Source organism: Rhinolophus sinicus, chromosome 16 (genome assembly GCF_057876585.1).
Source record: "Rhinolophus sinicus isolate RSI-liver-muscle chromosome 16, RSI-T2T, whole genome shotgun sequence".
Taxonomy (NCBI): domain Eukaryota; kingdom Metazoa; phylum Chordata; class Mammalia; order Chiroptera; family Rhinolophidae; genus Rhinolophus; species Rhinolophus sinicus.
The window spans coordinates 74,294,445-74,315,091 of NC_142516.1; the positions used below are offsets into that span (position 1 = coordinate 74,294,445).

The 20,647-nt window shown below is 35.7% G+C and overlaps 1 protein-coding gene across 1 annotated transcript in view; it reads left to right on the plus strand.

The window, feature by feature from the left end:
* The window catches only part of LOC109438087 (uncharacterized), an 82,578-nt gene extending 64,952 nt beyond the window's left edge, over positions 1-17,626 (plus strand). The window contains 3 exon segments of the mRNA XM_088793421.1: positions 7,257-7,352; positions 13,144-15,094; positions 15,096-17,626. Of these exon segments, the coding sequence (XP_088649547.1) occupies positions 7,257-7,352; positions 13,144-15,094; positions 15,096-15,186 (2,138 nt within the window). The 3' untranslated portion in view covers positions 15,187-17,626.
* Positions 17,627-20,647: the final 3,021 nt, after the last annotated feature.

The window sequence follows — 20,647 nt, forward strand, 5'->3', positions numbered from 1 at the left end:
ACATCACTAATCATTAGAGAAATGCAAATTAAAACCACAATGAGATACCACCTCACCCCAGTCAAAATGGCTGTCATCAATAAATCAACAAACAACAAGTGCAGGTAAGGATGTGGAGAAAAGAGAACACTTGTTCACTGTTGGTGGGATTGCAGATTGGTGCAGTCACTATGGAAAACAGTGTGGAGATATCTCAAAAATATTAAAATGGAACTACCTTATGACCCAGCAATTCCATTCCTAGTTACCCGGAGAAATCCAAAACTCTTAATTCGAAAAAATGTATGCACCCTTGTGTTTATTGCACCACTATACACAATAGCCAAGACATAAAAACAACCAAAATGCTCATCAGTAGACGACTGGATTAAGAAACTGTGGTACATTTATACAATGGAGTATTACACAGCCATAAAGAAGAATGAAATCTTACCATTTGCAACAATATGGATGGACCTAGAGAACATTATGCTAAGTGAAATAAGTCAAACAGAGAAAGACAAATACCATATGGTCTCACTTATATGTGGAATCTAAAGAAAAGAATAAATGAGTGAACTAATCAGAAACAGTCTCAGAGACATGGAGGAAAAACGGAGGGTTGCTAGATGGGGGAGGTAAGGATAAGGGGGAAGGTGAGGGGATTAGAAAGCACAATCAGTAACCACAAGATTGCATGGGGATATGAAAGTCAATTTGGGGAATGTAATCAATAATGTTGTAAAGATTTTGTAGGGTATCTGATGGACACTCGTCTCATTAGGGAGACCAGCTCAGGGATGATGTAGATGCCTGATCACTACACTGTACACCTGAAGCTGAAGCTGAACAATAATGAATGTCAACTACAATTTTATATATATATATATATATATATATATATATATATATATATATATATATATACAAGACGTGGAGTACAGCATTAGGAATAGAGACAGCAGAAATGTAATAGCTGTATGCGATGTCAGAGGGGTAATAGATGGGGGAGGGTGTTATCACTGTGTGAGGGATATAAATGATAAATGTCTAACTATTACATTGTTTTGTACATCTGAAACTAATTTAAAAACTTTTTTAAATTTAAAAATGTTAAAGGTTGAAATGAAAGGATGCTGGATAGTAACTTGAAGCCATATGAAGATATAAAAATTTCCAGTAAAGGTAAATGCATGGATAAGTACATAAGACAAGTATTATTTAATTTTGGTTTATAGCTCCACTTTTTAGTCTACAAAATTTAATGGACAAATGCGTAAAAATAATTATAAATATATGTTATTGGGCTCACAGTGTATTCAGATGTAATTTGTGACATCGATAGCAAAGGTAAGGGGATGGAGTTTACATGATTGAAGTTGTAGGTAAAATTTAGATTGTTATAATTTTATGTGTTATATATAATTTCCATAACTACAAAGAAAATATCTATAGAATATACACAAAAAGAAATGAGAGGGGAATTAAAATGTACTAGTACAATATCAACACAAATGGTCCAGTAATGGAGGAAATGAGGGCAAAGAAGCCGTAAAAATTAATAGCAGAAAATCAGTAGCAAAATTGCCAAAATACATTTTTCCTTGCTAGTAAATACTTTAAATGTAAATGGATTAAATTCTGGCAAAAGGCAGAGATTAACAGAATGCATTTTAAAAATATGCTCTAACTCTGCTATACATGAGAGATTTATTTTAGATCTAAAGACACAAATATGTTTAAAATGAAAGCTGGGGAAAAGATATTTTGTGCAAACAGTAACCAAAAGACGCTTGGGGTAGCTATACTAATATCAGACAAAATAGACTTTAGTCAGAAACTGTTACAAGAGACCCCCAAAAAAGAACAATACATATTGATAAAAGGGTCAGTTCACTATGAAGATATAATTAGAAACATATATGCACCAAACATCAGAGCCCCCAAAACACATGAAGCGAACATTGACAGAGTTGAAGGGAGAAATAAGACAGTTCTGCAATAATACATAGTCACCTCAGCACTTTCTTTTAATAATGGATTGAACAACCAGACAAAAGTAAAGGAAATAAAAGACTTGAGCAACACCATAAACCAACTGAACCTAACAGATAAATAGAAGACTCCACCAAACTACAGCAGAATGCACAATTTTTCTCATGTGCACATGGATCATTGTCCAGGATAGACCACAAAACAAGTCTTAAATAACATTTTAAAAGATTAAAGGAATATGTACCATGTTTTCCAGTCACAATTAATGAAACTAAGAAATCAATAACAGGGAAAATGAAATGTCACAAATATGTGGAAAACAAACACCACACTCTTAACCAATGAGTCAAGAAATAACAAGCAAAATTAGAAAATACCCTGAGAATGAAAATGGAAACACAACATACCAAAACTCATAGGATGTGATGAAAGTAAGAATAAGATAGAAATTTGTAGCTGTAAACACATACATTAAACAAGAAGAAAGAACTCAAATCAATAACCTAACTTTACACTTTAAGGAGCTAGGGAAAGAAGAGCAAACTAAACTTAAACGTAGATGAAAGGAAATAACAGAGGTTAGAAAAGAGATAAATAAAATCAAGACTAGAAAAAAAATCAATGAAACCTAAAGTTGCTTCTTTGAAAACAAAATTCAGAAACGTTAACTAGATTGAGTAAGAAAAAAAGAATACTCGAATCAATAAAATCAGAAATGAATGTGGGAACAGTACTACCAATTCTAGAGAAATAAAAATAATTATGAGAATACTATGAGCAATAGTATACCAACAAATTGGACAACCTAGTGAAATAGACAAATTCCTAGAAACACATAATTATCCAAAACTCAATTATAAAGAAATGGGAAGTCTATAAATATTAATAAATCTATAAGTAGTTTCTAGTACCATTCTCCAATAAAAGGAATCACAGTTCCTTGGAGAAATGACTGATTCTAGGGCTAGAGCATGGAACATACAAGATGAGTGTGGAGGAACCTAAGGAAATCCTCAAAAAACGATGGAGGTATGTCAAACTTAAAGAGCTCACAATAGCCAAAGTTGCAACAATTTGAGCAGTAAAATAACATAGTATTGGTTTATAACCCAAAGTATAAAGTAGCCATGAGTCCAAATTGATATAAGTGATTGAATAAGTAAATAAATAAATGGGAGAAAACAAAAATCTTCAATACAGAAGATTTCCTAATAATTTATGTAGTTACTCTACTTTCCAAGAGGTTGAGCATAATTCTCTACCTCTCTAGTGGGATATGCCTAGTGACTTCCTTCTAAAAAATACACGCCTGGGGGGTGGGTAGTAATTTTATTGTGGAGAACCCTGGCATACACCACCTCAGCCAGGTAATCCGGGTTACGATCAGTGATATGTTGAGAGCATGTTCCCTTGATGAGATGGGATAAGAATGGCAGCCACTTTACCTCCGGTCTTCATTTCAATACAAACCCAATTTTTATGAGAAAAGCATCAGACAAACCCAAACTGAAGGACCTTCTACAATGTCCTCTAAACTGTCAATGTTATAAACAAGGCAAGTCATTTACAGTCTAGAGGAGCGTAAGGAGACAAATAAATGCAATGTGGTATCCTGGATGGAATTTTGAACAGAAAAAAAAATAGATTTAAAAAATTAAAACAGAAGAAACAACCAAAACAAGCACATCTGAATAAAGTGTAGGTTTTATTTAACAATAATGTATCAGTATTATTACTACAAATCTGCTAGTAATATAAGGTGTTAAGTGTAGGGTAAATTGTGTGCAGGGTATACAAGAATTTTTTCTATCCATGCAATTTTTCTGTGAATTTAAAGCTATTCTAAAATAAAACATTTATTAAAAAAAAAACAAAAAAAAAAAACCTCAGTGCAGGATCACAGCAGGATCATGGAGGGGACAGAGGGAAAAAACATTGAACTGTATGATAGAACAATCGAAATGCCTCAGTCATTACAGACAAGAAAATACCCTGAAAAAAATGAACAGAGTCTCAGGGAACTATGGATTTACAACAAAATCTCTAACATTTGTGTCTTTGGAATCACAGAACGAAAGGCTAAAAAAAATTCAAAGAAATGTCTGAAAATTTCCCACATTTGGCAAAAGACATAAACCTACAGATTTAAGAAGCTAGACAAACACCGTGCAGGATAAACCTAAAGGAATTCATGCCAAGAACTCCTTGACTTTCAAACTTCTGAAGACAAGAAAAATCTTAAAGAGAAAAATGATACCTTACTTATAAGGGAAAAATAATTTGACTATATTTATGAAGTGAGTTTATTGTGGACAGCATATAGTTGGGTCATTTTTAAAAACCATGTACCACTGTTTTATAGATGGGAAATGAGTCATGTTGGTTAACAGTATTGGTCAAGTCTTCTATGTTTTATTTTTCATCTACATCTATCAAATTGAGAAAGTGCTGTTACTGTTCACCTATAATTATAGATGTGGTTATTCTTTCAGTTTTATTAGGATTTGCTTTGCATATTTTGAAGTAGTGTTAAAAGATGGAAAAACATGTAGGATTGTTTTGTCATCTTGATGAATTATTCCCTTTATTATTGTGCAGTATTTCTCTTTATCCCAGATAATATTCCTTTCTTTTGAATTTTACTTTGATATTAATGTAGCCACTCAGACTTTCTTTTTATTATGTTTGCATGGTATCTTTTCTGTGTTTTTATATTATTTTTAGATTGGATTTCTTGTAGACATCATTATATACTTGAGTCTTGATTTTATATCCAATCTGTTCACCTCTGCCTTTTTATTGCAATAACTAGACCATTTTTGTTTAATGTTATTAATATAGTTGGGTTTAAATGTACTGGGTGGCTATTTGTCATCTATTTTCCCAACCTGTTTTTTCCTTTTTTTTTCACTTTTGCTGCTTTCTTTAGACTAATTATTTTTAGTGATTCCATTGCATCTACTTTAGTGGTTTATTATCAGTGCTCTTTTCTGTCTGTGGGTATGTGGTTGCTTTAGCATTTACAAGATACACCTTTAACTCATCACAGTCTACTTTAAAACAATACTTTTTACTTCATATATATTATAAGAATCTTATAATAATTTTCCATTTTTCACCTTCCATCTTTTGTGGTGTTGTCATCATATATTATAAATCTCACAGTATACTGTTGTTGTTTTAAAAGATAATTTGGCCCTTTTTGTTTTTTAAGAAGAGTTCTGAAAATAAGAAAAGTGTTTTATTTTTATCCTCATGTTTCAAGGTTGTGCTGTTTGTTTCTGCATATAAATCCATTAATCCATTCCCACCTGATAACATTTTTCTTCTGTCTAAAGAATTTCTTTTAACTTTGCCTGTAACACAAGTCAGTTGGTGATTAATTCTATCAGCTTTGTCAGAAATGTCTTATATTTGCTAAGTATGGACTTCTAGGTTGACTTTTTTCTTTCAGTACTTTAAAATTGTCACTTCATTGTCTTCTGGCTCATATAATTTCTGACCAGAAGTAGGCATTCATTCTTATTCCTCTGTACATATTATATTTTTTTCTGTCTACTTAAGATGTTCTCTTTATCAGTGGTTTTCAGCAATTTGATTATAATGTACCTTGATGTGGTTTTCTTCATGCTTCTCCTTGGCATTCATTTAGTTTCTTGGATATGAGGGTTTATAGAATTCATCAAAATTTGAACATTTTGCTCATTATTTCTTTAAATGTTTTTTTCTTCTTCCTTTTTTTCTTCTGAAATGCTAATTACACATGTATTAGATACTTGATGTTATGCCACGGGTCACAGATTACTCTCATTATTTTCCAGTCTTCATTCATTGTGGGGTTTTTTTCTGTTATAGTTTTAACTTATCATAGTTTATGCCTTAAAGTCTCAATCTGTTTTATGCCATTTATCCTTGCTTATGTGGTATCTATACTTATATTAATCCTGTCCATTGTTTTCTGTTTTGTTATTTGGTTGATTTGTTTTCTTATTTCAGATATTTTTCATATTTAGATTTTCAGTTTGGAACTTTTTTGTAAATTCCCTTTTTTTTCTCATCATGTTCATGCTTCTCTTTCTCTTCTTAAACATATGGAGTATATGTGCTGTTTTAATGGCTTTGATTATTAATTTTATATGTGTCATTTCTTACTCTGTTGCTATTGATTGATTTTTTTCCTTGATAAGAGTCATGTATCCCTGCTTGTATTCATTCTTACTAATTCTTTTTGTTGGGCTCTAGATGTTATGAATTTTATATTAGTATGTGATAGTCTTGTCATATTATTTTAAATCTTTGGGGGCCTTTTCTGGAATGTAGTTAAGTTGTTTGGAATTAATCTGATCCTTTCAAGGTTTACTTTAAGCTTTGTTATGTTGGATTCAGACTTCACTTGACTCTCAGACTAACTTGGCTCCTTTAAGGCAATAAATACCCTCTGGTTATTCTCCCCAGTTGGTCATAAATTAGGAGGTTTTTCTATCCTGACTTCTGGGAATAGAAACTTCCTACTTCTGTGCATGCTTTGGTGATTTTTCAGCCTCCGCTTTTTCAGGTCTTTCCCCAACCTGCAGTGTTTTTCTTACATGCTTCTACAAGTTAGTACTCAGAAGACCTTTCTTCAGGTCTCCAAGACTCTGTATCAGTACATCTCTTATCCTACAAATACTAGTTGCCAAGGCTTCCTTAAAATCCAATTCTGGGGAGCATTTTCTCAATTGTTGAGATTTTGCTTCCCTGCAATTGTCGTCAGTTTGACTCAAATAAACTCTTATAAACTTTCAAAAAAAAATCCAATTCTGTCACCTCATCTTACTGTGTCAGCCAGGCTCTGGTTTGGTCTCTTTTTATGCTGTAAGTTGGAAACTCTTTCAGCAGTAAGCTGTGAGAATCATACAGCTCACCTCATTTATTTTCCTGCCTGTTGTCTGAAGTATACAAACCATCTCATATAGTTTGTATGGTTTTTTAGATGTCTAATATGAAGGGGTAAATCAGTTTCTTTTTCTCTATTATAGCCAGATTTGGAAGTCCTTATGAAATCTCTTGCTCAAAATATGGAAATTGACCATTTTAGAATTTAGTGTTATGTAGTCTTGTGATTTAAAGAGAGTGGTCTATTATGAGTGTAATAAAATGTTTTTTTGTTGTGTCACTTCCCCCAAAAAAATTTCTAGTGAGCAACGTCAGTGTGCCACTTCTGAAGCTATACCTTTCTTCACATTCAGGAAGAGTGAAACCTATGCAGCTAACTCAAGTTCTAAATTATTTCCCATTTACAGGGTACTACTTTACAAAACCAGAACTAATCTTCAGGTTGGAACAAGGTGAAGATCCGTGGTTACTAGAGAAAGAATTTCTAAGTAGAAACTCCCCAGGTAAGTTACTGAATATGGGTAGAAGGCCTCCAAGAAAATTAGATCCAAATGACCAGCTATAAATGAGCAGTTTGAAATGTTTGTGTTTTTTTTTAAAGATTTTATTGGGGGAGGGGAACAGGACTTTGTTGGGGAACAGTGTGTACTTCCAGGACTTTTTTCCAAGTCAAGTTGTTGTCCTTTCAATCTTAGTTGTGGAAGGTGCTCTTCAGCTTCAAGTTGTTGTCCTTTCAGTCTTAGTTGTGGAGGGCGCAGCTCAGCTCCAGGTCCAGTTGCCATTGCTAGTTGCAGGGGGCGCTGCCCACCATCCCTTGTGGGAATAGAACTGCCAACCTTGTGGTTGAGAGGATGCGCTCCAACCAACTGAGCCATCCGGGAGCTCAGTGGCAGCTCAGCTCAAGGTGCCCTGTTCAATTTTAGTTGCAGGGGGCGCTGCCCACCATCCCTTGTGGGAGTCGAGGAATTGAACTGGCAACCTTGTGGTTGAGAGCACGTGCTCCAACCAACTGTGCCATCCGGGAGGCAGCTCAGCTCAAGGTGCCGTGTTCAATCTTAGTTGCAGGGGGCAGAGCCCACCATCCCTTGTGGGATTCGAGGAATTGAATTGGCAACCTTGTGGTTGAGAGCCCACTGGACCATGTGGGAATGAAACCGGCAGCCTTCGGAGTTAGGAGCACGGAGCTCTAACCGCCTGAGCCACTGGGCTGGCCCGAAATGTTTTTTAGCACTCTGCTTTAGAGGCCTTTACATTTGAAATTTTAGAAATAATAGGTCTAAAGTGGAAGATAGACTGATAACAAAGGGAATGGATTGTAAGCATATTGATATTCTTATCTTTAAAAGATAGGAGATTTTGAAATGAAAAACTGAATAATGGATGTATATTTAACGATAAAAAGATAAAAACTAAGAAAGGTCAGTAAAGCTAAAATTGGGAGTGAACAGATCAGAAGAGAGGAACCATTGATTTTATCATATAATAATGAATTGCTTGATACCATCTAAATAAATAGATGATTAAGGAATTACATAATACAATTAGGAAGGACAACTATTAGAGCAAACTGCAACCTTCCTAATTATTAGAAGTTAAATACATTTAACTGCAAAGAAAACAGACCTGTTACTAGAAAAGTTTCCTATAAAGGTATATCAAGGTTACCCAGGACCACCACCAGGTTCATTGATTCTCTAGGACACCTCAGCATATAGTCATACTCATAGCTAAGATTTATACAGTGAAATGATACAAAGCAAAATTAGTAAAGAGACAAGTTGCATGGGTTGAAGTCCAGAAGAAACCAGGTGTAAGCTTCCAGGACCCCAGCAATGAATTGTGACAATAACACATGTGAAGTGTCTATCAGGAAAGTTCATTAGGTACTAGGTTCTTGGGAATCGTTTCAAAATCTAAGTTCCCACATGCCAGCCAATCTTGCAAGCAGGGCTTTCTAATGGTAGCAGTCTCAGGCCTGCTGTGTTAACTCCTTTCTGCACAAAAACTATACAAACACGCTACATAACAGAGTAAAACAAACATATCTACCATATCAACTAATGTAAATGGATTACATTCACCTATTAAGAGAAAATGCTATCAAAGTGTATCAAAAAGAAACACCTGAAAAAAATTTGGGAAGTTCAAAATATAGTCATAAACTGTTAAGGCAGTAAACATAAAAATAACTCAATGTTTATGTAACTAGTATTTAAGGTTCAATTCAAGTCAAAAAAGGACATTCTAATAATGTGAAAAGATAATTTTTATAAGACATATAAAAGTTTTGAATATTAGTATACCAAATAAATTATCATCAAGAGACATAAAACAAAAAGCTGCAAGAGTTGTAAGGAGAAATAGGAACACATTTGATGTTATAGACCATACTACGTCTCTCTGACTTTATACAGCGCCAGTGGACTCTAGAATATTGTTCAGCAAACTATGGCCTTTTGGTCAAATGCTGCCTGCTGCTTGTTTGAGTAAAGAAATATTTACTGGAACATAGCCATATCCATTTGTTTATGTATTTATACTACAAAGCAGAGTTGAGTGGTTGTAATAGAGACTGCGTGGCAAGCAAAGCCTAAAACATTTACTCTCGTCTTTTTACGTAAGAAGTCTACCGACCTCTGGTCTAGAAATTACAAATAGGATGTTTTATAAAATGAAACTATTATGTGTCTTTCAAAACTCTATCCTGAAAACAAAGAATAAACCTTTTAAATGACCTTGGAACATTGATAAAATGTAAAAGTATTTTCGGCAACGTCAGTAAGTTCCACAAAGTAGAGATATTATTGTTCAATAACACTATAAATTGCAAACAATATGAGAAAAATTAAAATTCCTTTATCTTAAAATCAGTAATGAGTATATATCTTTTAAAAACCTATTTTATCAAAGAGTACATCAATATTGTACAATATCCGGAAATTTTTTTAAATGGAAAATGTATTTATTAGAACCTCGGGGCTATAGATAAAGAGCAGTGCCTAGAGGGAAATTTTTAGTCTCATGTGCTTATTTTAAAAAGCAAGATATTTTTAAAAGAAAACTAAGTGAAACAAAAGATGTAATAAAGATAAACTTATAATGGTAAAAATTATAAAACTAAAGACAAGTTCTCGGAAAAAAAATAATTAAAATAGCTAACCTCACCTAGAAAAAAGAACAAAAGCACTATTACTCATGTTAAGTTTTGCTTCAGATTCCTACTTCTATAATACCGTGTTTCCCCGAAAATAAGACCTAGCCGGACCATCAGCTCTACTGCATCTTTTGGAGCAAAAATTAATAAGACCAGGTCGTACATTAATTTTTGCTCTAAAAGGCACATTAGAGCTGATGGTCCGGCTAGGTCTTATTTTCAGGGAAACATGGTATATCCTTGAATACTTTAGGCTATATTTTATCTCTTTTGTAAAAACTCTTTAACCCATTAGAGTGTGTCAAAAGAAAATGAGACTCTGTGCCAGAGCACATACAGTTACTGAATGAATGCCTTTCCTCAACTGGATTATAATCTTCAAAACAAAAGTAGTCTCAGTTTTACTCTTCCTTACTCTGGTATGTATTTAATAACATTGTAGGTTGATTCCAAAGCCAGGTGGAGAGAGGTATTTCATATTGATTCACTCAGAAAACACTACATCCACAAAGGCAAATGCCCAAGTCAAATTTCTGGGACTTTTGAGTCATCAGCACTGGATCTGAACCCTTGTGCTCAGTGACAGAGCTCACTAGGGAATTCTGAGGCACACTGCTTTTTATGGACCACTGACTTCATTTATATTATAGAAGTGAGTGAAGACTATCACAGTGAGGGTTTTATTTTGGAAAGGTGAGCAAAGCTGCGTAAAGTATAGTTTATATCATATAAACTATATGTTGTTGATTAAAAGGTGAACCATTAACTAGGTACAACCAAGAAAGAGTTGCCCAATTAACTATGGATTTGCCATCAATTTGAAGATACCTCCTAATTTTAGTGATTGTAATTACTTTAAAAATCATGAGTAATACATGGATGCTCTCCATGTATTACTTGTTAAAATGAATGATTCAGGCAGTAACCTCTGTCAGATTTTAAAAGAAATGTTGCTGAAATTCGTGAGAAGATACTAGAATCCTTTGTTTTTTTGACTAAGATTTGGGAGAATAGTTTTGCCCTGCCTGAAGGGGCATCTAGATTCTAAATAATTCTAAAGCTAGAATGGAGGATAATTTAGGGAAAGAATGTGAGTATAAAGTTATTGCTGGAAATGAATCATGTAATGGGAACTAATATCCTGTCAAGATTAAAGCAGAAGATACTGTGGACTGATAGAATAGTAGCTAGAACATGTAATGAGCATGTAGTTAGTGTAACACTTTTTTTTCCTGAATCACATCACTTAAATCTTTCATATGCTGGTACCTAGGGCAATGTATTCAAATCCTTCAAATATTTTTAGCATAGGTAGGCCTGACACTTTTTGCATGGAGTGTGGATAGCAGCAGAGCAACAGCAGTCAACTATGCACAAGAAACTTACGGTAAATGAATATAAAGGATACTTGTAAAAGTTCTAGGGCCTGTTTGAAACCTATGATCCTTAAAATTCTCACAGTCTATAAAAACTAGATAGATATGTTAAAAAGTAGATGGAAAATAGAATTAAGGATTGAACAGGGACTGGTTTGGGAGAAATGAGGGAGCAAAAAGAGAAAAGAGAAAATTTGATAGTTAAGAGACATTCCCTATTGAACAACCTTGATATAATACTAAGGTCAGAACCAGGATATAGTGGTGACTCCAATATAGGTGGAAAAATTACTTTAACTCTCATCAATTTTTTTCACTTCCACTGATACATTTATGTTCCTGTGACTTATACTACAGAGAGAATTAAAGAGTGGCCAGTAAAACTATTTCTTTGAACACGAGAAAGTTGATGCCACTATAAATTTATTTTCGTGTTGATGTGTAGAATGGGAAAAATGGAACTCTGTCACGTAAACTAATAATTATCCTACCATTGTAATCTGTGTTTTACTAAGATCTAGACTCTTGTACTATTCCCTAATGCAAACTCTATCTCAGATAAATCTAATGAAAGCCATTCTCCATTGATTTTTTTTAATCTACTTACTGCCATAATCCTTGTTGAATTCATTCCATTCTCTACTTTTTCTGTTCCCAGGATCCAACTTTCTTAAATATATTCTCTACTCTCAATTGTTCCTTTCCTTTATATCTTCTTCTTTACCCAGTTTTGAAAATTATACCTTAATGTTGTGTCCAGCGCAACACGGGCGCTGAGGGTACGACAAGGGGTGGCTTTGGGTTAAGTTTTTAAGAAAGAAACAAACAGAGACTTAACGCAGTTTAAATCTCAGAAGGCCAGGGGGCCTCCAGTCATGAAATACTGGAGCCTAGAATGAAGCCAACTGATGATTTTTATTGGTAAGTACACAAGGGAATGTTATTGTTTTTGAACACGGTCTGTGAGACTCGTTTATCACGTTATAGAAATAACCCAAACAAATTATGTTGATCTTCAAACAGCCAAAGCAGAAGGTCCTTGAGGAGAGTTATGTGACTCTTTTAAGGGATAAATATCACATGTTGAAATTGTTTTACAGAGCTGAGCAGAGACAGCTTAATCGTATCGCTCTAAAGACTCTTCTCACAATTAAGTGAGAGGGGAAAGCCAGAACCAGCAGCAGCTTTTCCCAGGAAAGGGGAAGGGGGGGGGGGGCAAGGCCCCTTTCCAGATCTTTCTAAGGCAGCTCTTTTTGGGGGTCCCCGCTCGGTTCCACCTGGCTGAAGTTGTTTCCCACATGGAAATCTTACTTGTCTTTGGCTGCAAACCATCTTTTGGGGACCCGACAGAGAGACATGAGGTATAAAACATTGAGATAAGCAAAGTCCCAAAGACAGTCTCACAGACTCTTCTCTCCTCAAGGAAAGACACGGGGCGGGGGCGGGGGGGGGGGGGGGGACAATCGGCTAGGCTGTTGTGTGATAGCACCTTAAGATGCCAGATAGATAGGTAGGTAGGTAGATAGATACAGATACAGTTATAGATATAGATATTCATTTCTAGTTTCCTCTCTTTCCACTACAAAAGGTTTGTTTTTAACAAAACAAAGTGAAAAAGAGTGACTATACACTTGGAATTACTTTATATTGTTGGGAAACTTAGCCAGAAACCAAGGAATCAAATACATAATAAGGCATATGTATATAAGTCCATGAGAAGTGTGTTAAATATTCATAAAGTATTTTTAATTTTCTCATTTTTAGAAGCATCCCAACTTGATGAACTCTCAGAGACGAGCCCAGAAAACCATGGCAAACATTTGTGGCAAGTTTTGTTCACCAAAAATTCATTGATTACAGAGCAGGAAATTTCAGGAAAACTGTATAATCTGGACATAAACATTTTTCCTGCAAGAACAATACCATATATATTTGATGCTACAGTGCCTACTTACTTGCATTTCAGCTCGTTGAACTCACATTGTCAATATTCAAGAAAGACTGCTCACGAGCTTAATGCATGTGAGAAATGGCTCCTCGGTATTAAGGATGCCAGAACTAATCCTGGAGAGAAATCTTTCATTTACAGTAAAAATGTAAAAGCCTTTGCTCATAAAGAGGAAATTATTGAGCATCAGACAGTTCGGACTTTACAGCAAGCTTTTAAATATAATGAATGTGGAAAAGCTTTCCTTGAAAAGAGTGCCCTGATTACATCTAATGTCACTGACCTAAAAGTGAAATCTTATGAACTTAGTAAGTTTGGGGAATACCAATGTGATAAATCAACCTTTGCAGTTTCTCAGAGCAGTCATCCAGAGAAGAATCACTATACATTTAATGGATATGAATGTACTAAAAACAGAAATAATTTCAATAGGATCACTCAGAGAACTAACATAGAAGGGAAATCTTACAGGCCAAAATCACATATTAAAGAACATCAGAAAATTCATATAGGGGTGAGACCCTTTGAATATGGAAAGAATTTCAGCCATAATTCTGCCTTCTCGGTGCTTCAGAGGACTGACACAACAGACAGACCCTCTGATTATGACACATGGACAGACACATTGAGTTACCAGTCAGCTTTCAACATACATCATAGAACTCACAAAACAGTGAAACCCTATGAGTGTAATGAATGTGGAAAATCCTGCTCTGTGAAGTCTTGCCTGATTCAGCCTCAGAAAAGTCACACAGGGGAGAAACGCTATGAATGTCTTGAATGTGGGAAAGCTTTCAGTGAGAAATCACACCTAAGAAAACATCAGAGAACTCACACAGGAGAGAAACCCTATAAATGTGATGGGTGTGAGAAAGCTTTCAGTGCAAAGTCAGGCCTAAGAATACATCAGACAACTCACACAGGGGAGAAACCCTACAAATGTGATGGGTGTGAGAAAGCTTTCAGTGCAAAGTCAGGCCTAAGAATACATCAGAGGACTCACACAGGGGAGAAGCCCTTTGAATGTAATGAATGTGGGAAATCTTTCAACTATAAGTCAATCCTTATAGTACATCAGAGAACTCACACGGGGGAGAAACCCTTTGAATGTAATGAGTGTGGAAAATCTTTTAGCCACATGTCAGGCCTAAGGAATCATCGGAGAACTCACACAGGTGAAAGACCATATAAATGTGATGAATGTGGGAAAGCTTTCAAACTGAAGTCAGGTCTAAGAAAACATCACAGAACTCACACAGGGGAGAAGCCCTATAAATGTAATCAGTGTGGGAAAGCTTTTGGTCAGAAATCACAACTCAGAGGACATCATAGAATCCACACAGGAGAGAAACCCTATAAATGTAATCATTGTGGGGAAGCTTTCAGCCAGAAGTCAAACCTTAGAGTACATCACAGAACTCACACTGGGGAGAAACCCTATCAATGTGATGATTGTGGGAAAACATTCAGGAAGAAATCAAATCTCAGAGGACACCAAAGAACTCACACAGGTGAGAAACCCTATGAATGTGATGAATGTGGAAAAGCTTTCGGCGAGAAGTCAGTCCTAAGAAAACATCAGAGAACTCACACAGGAGAGAAACCTTATAGTTGTAACCACTGTAAAGAAGCTTTCAGCCAGAAATCAAACCTCAGAGTACATCAGAGAATTCACACAGGGGAGAAACCCTATAAATGTGATAAGTGTGGGAAAACTTTCAGCCAGAAATCAAGCCTTAGAGAACATCAGAAAGCCCATACAGGGAATTAAACATGAATGTAAAGAATATGGAAAAACTCTGAGCCAGAAATCAAATCTAACAATACAAAATGGAACACATAAGGAGAGACCCCCATGAGTATAATGAACACTTAAAAGTACCTCTACAAGATACCAACCTTCACTAAACATCAGAGAACTTACACAGGAGACAAATTCTTGGAATATATTTTATATGGATAGTCTTTTGTCCAGAGTACAGATTTCATTGTAGATCACAGAACTCACCAAGCAAAAAAACTCTATAAGGATAATGAATATAAGAAATACCCAGTGCACTCAATTCTCAGAAAACTCGCAATACAGAAAAAATTCTAGGAATGTAATAAAAATATGAAAACTTTGTGCCAGCAATAAAAACTCATTCATCATTGGAGAAATCACACAGTGAGAAAACTGAGAATGAAATAAATGTTTGATAACCTTTAGCCAAAAACCAGCTTTCTGAGGACAGCAAAAATATAGAGAGAGGGTAGAGCCCTCATATTATATTAACACAGACAAGAAATGAGGTAATGGATGTGGAAAATCCTTCTACAGTAAGTCACCCCTCAATTTGACTTACACAGGAGTAATCCTCTATATGTCATATAATGACTATTAATTGTTCACCAATGACCATTTCCTCTTCTCCCTCATGCCACACCTAGTCGAAATTTCTCTATCGTCCTATCATCCAACCACTCTATCATCCTAATGGGGTCATGTTATTAACCTCTGGCTAGTGGAATGTGAGAGTAAATGACAAATCCCATTAGATACATCCCTCAAATTCAGAGTGTTTTTCTCCTATCCCGTACCAGAATGGAATGGCGATTACCCTCAGTGAAACTGTGGGGCTCATGCACTGAAGATGGAAGAATACATGATGGAAGGAAATACAGTCAAAGAAAGACTGTGGAATGGTGTTTTCTTCATTTACACTATAATACTTTTTGCAGTGACAAAATAAACTTGACCTCCTATAGGTTTGGGTATACTTAACACTGACATATATTTGCCAACCCTCAGTTAACAAAGCTTATGAGTATGATTTCTGTGAACCTCAGAACTCAGTATATATCGGAAACATCACATAGGAGAAACCCTTGACAATACACTATATGAGCATAGTTTTTATCTACAACTATTCCTCATAAGTCAGGTAAATATCAGGAGAATAAATCCAACACTTCAACATATGTAGGAAATCCTTTACCAAAAAATGCTATGTCATTAAATATCTGATAATTGAGTTGTGAATATGTGAAAGTTTTAAACAAGTCATCAAACTTGAATATCTCTCAGAGTATATTACAAGGGGGGAATCTATTAATTTGAAAAGGGAGGTAATAGCCTTTACTTAGAAATTCTTATCTCAAAATTATTGTTTCAGGGGGCGGCCAGATGGCTCAGTTGGTTAGAGCGCGAGCTCTGGACAACAGTGTCGCCGGTTCGATTCCCACATGGGCCAGTGAGCTGTGCCCTCCACAACTAGATTGAAGACAACCAGCTGCCACTGAGCTGCTGGAGGAGTGGCCGAATGGCTCAGTTGGTTATAGCACAAGCTCTTAACAACGAGGTTACCGGTTCAATTCTCCCATGGGATGGTGGGCTGTGCACCCCGCAACTAAGATTGAAAACGGTGACTGGACTTGGAGCTGAGCTGCTCTCTCCACAGCTAGATTGAAGGACAACGACTTGGATCTGATGGACCCTGGAGAAACACACTGTTCCCAATATTCCCCAATACAAAAACAAAAACAAGGGGCTGGCCCTGTGGCTCAGGCGGTTAGAGCTCTATGCTCCGAAGGCTGCCGGTTCGATTCCCACATGGGCCAGTGGGCTCTCAACCACAAGGTTGCCAGTTCAATCCCTGGAGTCCCACAAGGGATGGTGGGCTCCGCCCCCTGCAACTAAGATTGAACACAGCACCTTGAGCTGAGCTGCCTCCCGATGGCTCAGTTGGTTGGAGCGCATCCTCTCAACCACAAGGTTGCCGGTTCGACTCCCGCAAGGGATGGTGGGCTGGTGGGCTGTGCCCTCTGCAACTAGAAAACGGCAACTGGACCTGGAGCTGAGCTGCGCCCTCCACAACTAAGATTGAAAGGACAACTTGACTTGGAAAAAAACAGGCCTGGAAGTACACACTGTTCCCCAATAAAGTCCCGTTCCCCTTCCCCAATAAAATCTTTAAAAAAAAAAACACCAAAACAAAACAATTGTTTCGTGTTTAATATTAAAACATTTGATGATATATAACAATATTGATTCATAGACATTCACTAGAATAAGATTTAAAAGAACAAGAAATAAATTCCATAAATTGAACAGCATTGAAGTATGTGACTATTTTCTATTGTTTATCTGTGAGTTTATATACATGCATGCCACTTAAGACATATTTGTTTTATATTTGTATTGGAACTCAACATTGTAATGGAATTATGTACCCTTGTGTAGTAACTATGCTGACATCAACTACAATTTGCCAATGTATATTAATAATAAATAAACCTTTTATATGAAGTGTCTGAAAATTCAGAATCAATCATACCTCATTCCCTTTCTCATGCTGCCCTCTGACTTGAGCATATACGAAAGGCCATTGTTAAGTAAACTGTCTCTTTTCAAAAAAGCTGAACAATTAAAACATACATTTAAGCATATACAGAATATATATATGTATATTAGACCTGACATTAAATTCAGGAACTCATCCTAGAAAAAGTGCTACATACCTCATTGCCGAATATCACTACAATCACTTTTGAAGTACTCCCCGTGGGAAGCTATGCACTGATGCCAGTGCCTAGTCCACGCTTCAAAGCAATTTTGGAACTCTTTCTGGAATGGCCATCAGAGCTGTCGTCGTATTACCCTTAATGTCTTGAATGTCATTAAAATGTCTTCTTTTCAATGTTTCCTTTATCTTTGGGTAAATAAAGAAGTCATTGGGGGCCAGATCAGGTAAGTAGGGAGGGTGTTCCAATACAGTTATTTGTCTACTGGTTATACACTCCCTCATAGACGGTGCCATGTAAGCTGGTGCATTGTTGTGATGCAAGAGCCATGAGTTATTGGTGAAAAGTTCAGGTCTAACTTTCACTCAGCCTTTTCAGCACGTCCAAATAGTAAACTTGGTTAACTGTCCAGTTTGGTACAAATTCATAATGAATAATCCCTCTGGTATAAAAAAGAAAAGTTAGCAGCATTGTTGCAACAAGTTTGCGAGCTTAATTGTCAGACCTTGTGTGTGTGTGTGTGTGTGTACATTCTTTCCCCAGAGCTATCAAGTATACTGATGAGCACTTTGAAGATATTATTTATGGTACTTTTTTATTCCTTGCTTTTTAAAGTGTATTATACTTTCCATCTCTGCTGAAATAACCTATCTGATCTTACATGTTATCTGTTTTCTCCATTAGAGTCATTTTACAAGGCATTTGGCATCCTATGTCTCACTTAACCAACTGCTTATGTCCTTTTTTCTCAGCCACCTAGCTCTCCAAATTTTTGGTTAGGTTTTTGCCCTGCAATCTCATATATATGATGCATTCAAGAAAAGTTAATTTACGTCTGTCAGCTGTTTTCTTGTCTTATGCTGAGGAGCAATGGTCTTTCCTGCTCTCTACTTATCTGAGCTATAACTGAAAGTTGTCAGTTGATTTTTAATAAATGTTCCAAGGTAATTTGATGGGAAAAGGAGGATTGTTTTCAAAAGTGGTGATAAAATAACTGGATATTCATATATTTAAAATGCACCTTTGTGTTCATACAAAATTAAATATTTAAATATTTAATTTATTTAAATATTTGTTGAAAATAAATCATAGACAAATAAAATAGCTAACAGTACAAAATTTGTTAGAAAACAGAAGAAACTAATTGTACTTTGAGGCATGCAGAGATTTTTAAGGTGTAACACAAAACATGAAACATAAAAGCAAAAAAGATAAGTTGTAATTTATTAAAATTTGAAGTGCTTTTCAAGATTTTATTATCGAACTGAAAAAAATCACAGATTGAGAGAAAATGTCTCTAATAGATATATCTGAGAAAGGACTTGCATCCACAGTATATAAAGACTGTTCATAATGTTACATTAATACAGACAACACAGTTAAAATGGGCAAAATAGGAGGTAGATTAAAACAGGCATTTCACAAAAGAAGATCTATAGATTGCCAATAAGTTGGAAAGGTTGGTAATAAGGTGGCCAATAACTAGAAAAGATTTCAAAGCTTTAGTCATCAAGTAAGTGCAAATTAAAACTATAATAGTATCACAAATCCATTTAATAGTTACGTACCTATAACCAACAATTTCAATTCTGGTTATTTACCCCCAGAGAAACAAAGAATTGTACCAAAAAAAGAAAAAAATTATTTTTAATTTTTATTGGGGAATATTAGGGCACAGTGTCTTTTTCCAAGATCCGTCAGCTCCATGTCAAGTCATTTTCAATCTAGTTGTGGAGGGCTCAGCTCACGGTGGCCCATATGGGAATCGAACTGGCGACCTTGGTGTTATGAGCACTGAGCTCTAACCACTGAGCAAACTGGCCGCCCCCCAAAAAATTTGTAATAAAATAATTTTTAAAGAATTATACCAAAATGTTTATAGAATTTTATTCATAGTAGTACTGAGTAGAAAGAACCAAAATGTCCATCAACAGATAAATGTATAAACTGTGATATTACTTAATGGAACCCCACTCAGCAACAAAAAAGGAAGTGCTAATGCACGAAACAACATTGATGAATCTCAATAAGATTATGCTGAGCAAAAGAAAACAGGCACAAGACGGTAGAGCTGATTACATTTCTATGAAATTCTAGGAAAGACATCTAATCTAGAGTGATAGGAAGCAGACCATTTGTTGCTTAAGGTGAGGACTGGGTAGGGGAACAGAACGGGAATGTGTGATTGTGATGGAATGTTCTATATCTAAAGTGGCATTTACAAAGCTATAAATTTTCACATGAAACTATACCAAAAAATGTGTATAATATAAAGTACACCTCAAAACAGTTTATTTTAAAAATTATGTAAAAGTGAATTTTGGAACCCCAGTATGATATGAGTCCCAGATTCTGAATTTGCCAAGTGGCTTATTGCCTTAAGTACTTGGGTATTTATTCTCTTTCCCCTCCTGTATGGCTATGTGACCTTGGGGATATCAGTTCTCATTTATGTTCCATCATTTCCTCATTTGTGAAAGACAGGTAATGATTGTTGCGTCCAGCGCAACACGGGCAGTGAGGGTGCGAGAAGGGGCGGTTTGGGTTAAGTTTTTTAGAAAGAAACAAACAGAGACTTAATGCAGCTAAATCTCTCCGAAGGCCATGGGTCTCTCAGTCTCAGAGGACTGGAGCCCAGAATATGGCCGACTGGGGGTTTTTATTGAAGAGATATGCAAAAACAAGAGAGAGCAACATTGTTTCATACACGGTCTCTGAAATTCACACATCATAGCAGAAAAATATTTATCTCAATCACCCTTTGTCAGTCAACAGCTGAAGCACAAGGTCCCACAATGTCCTAATTAAGGTATGTAC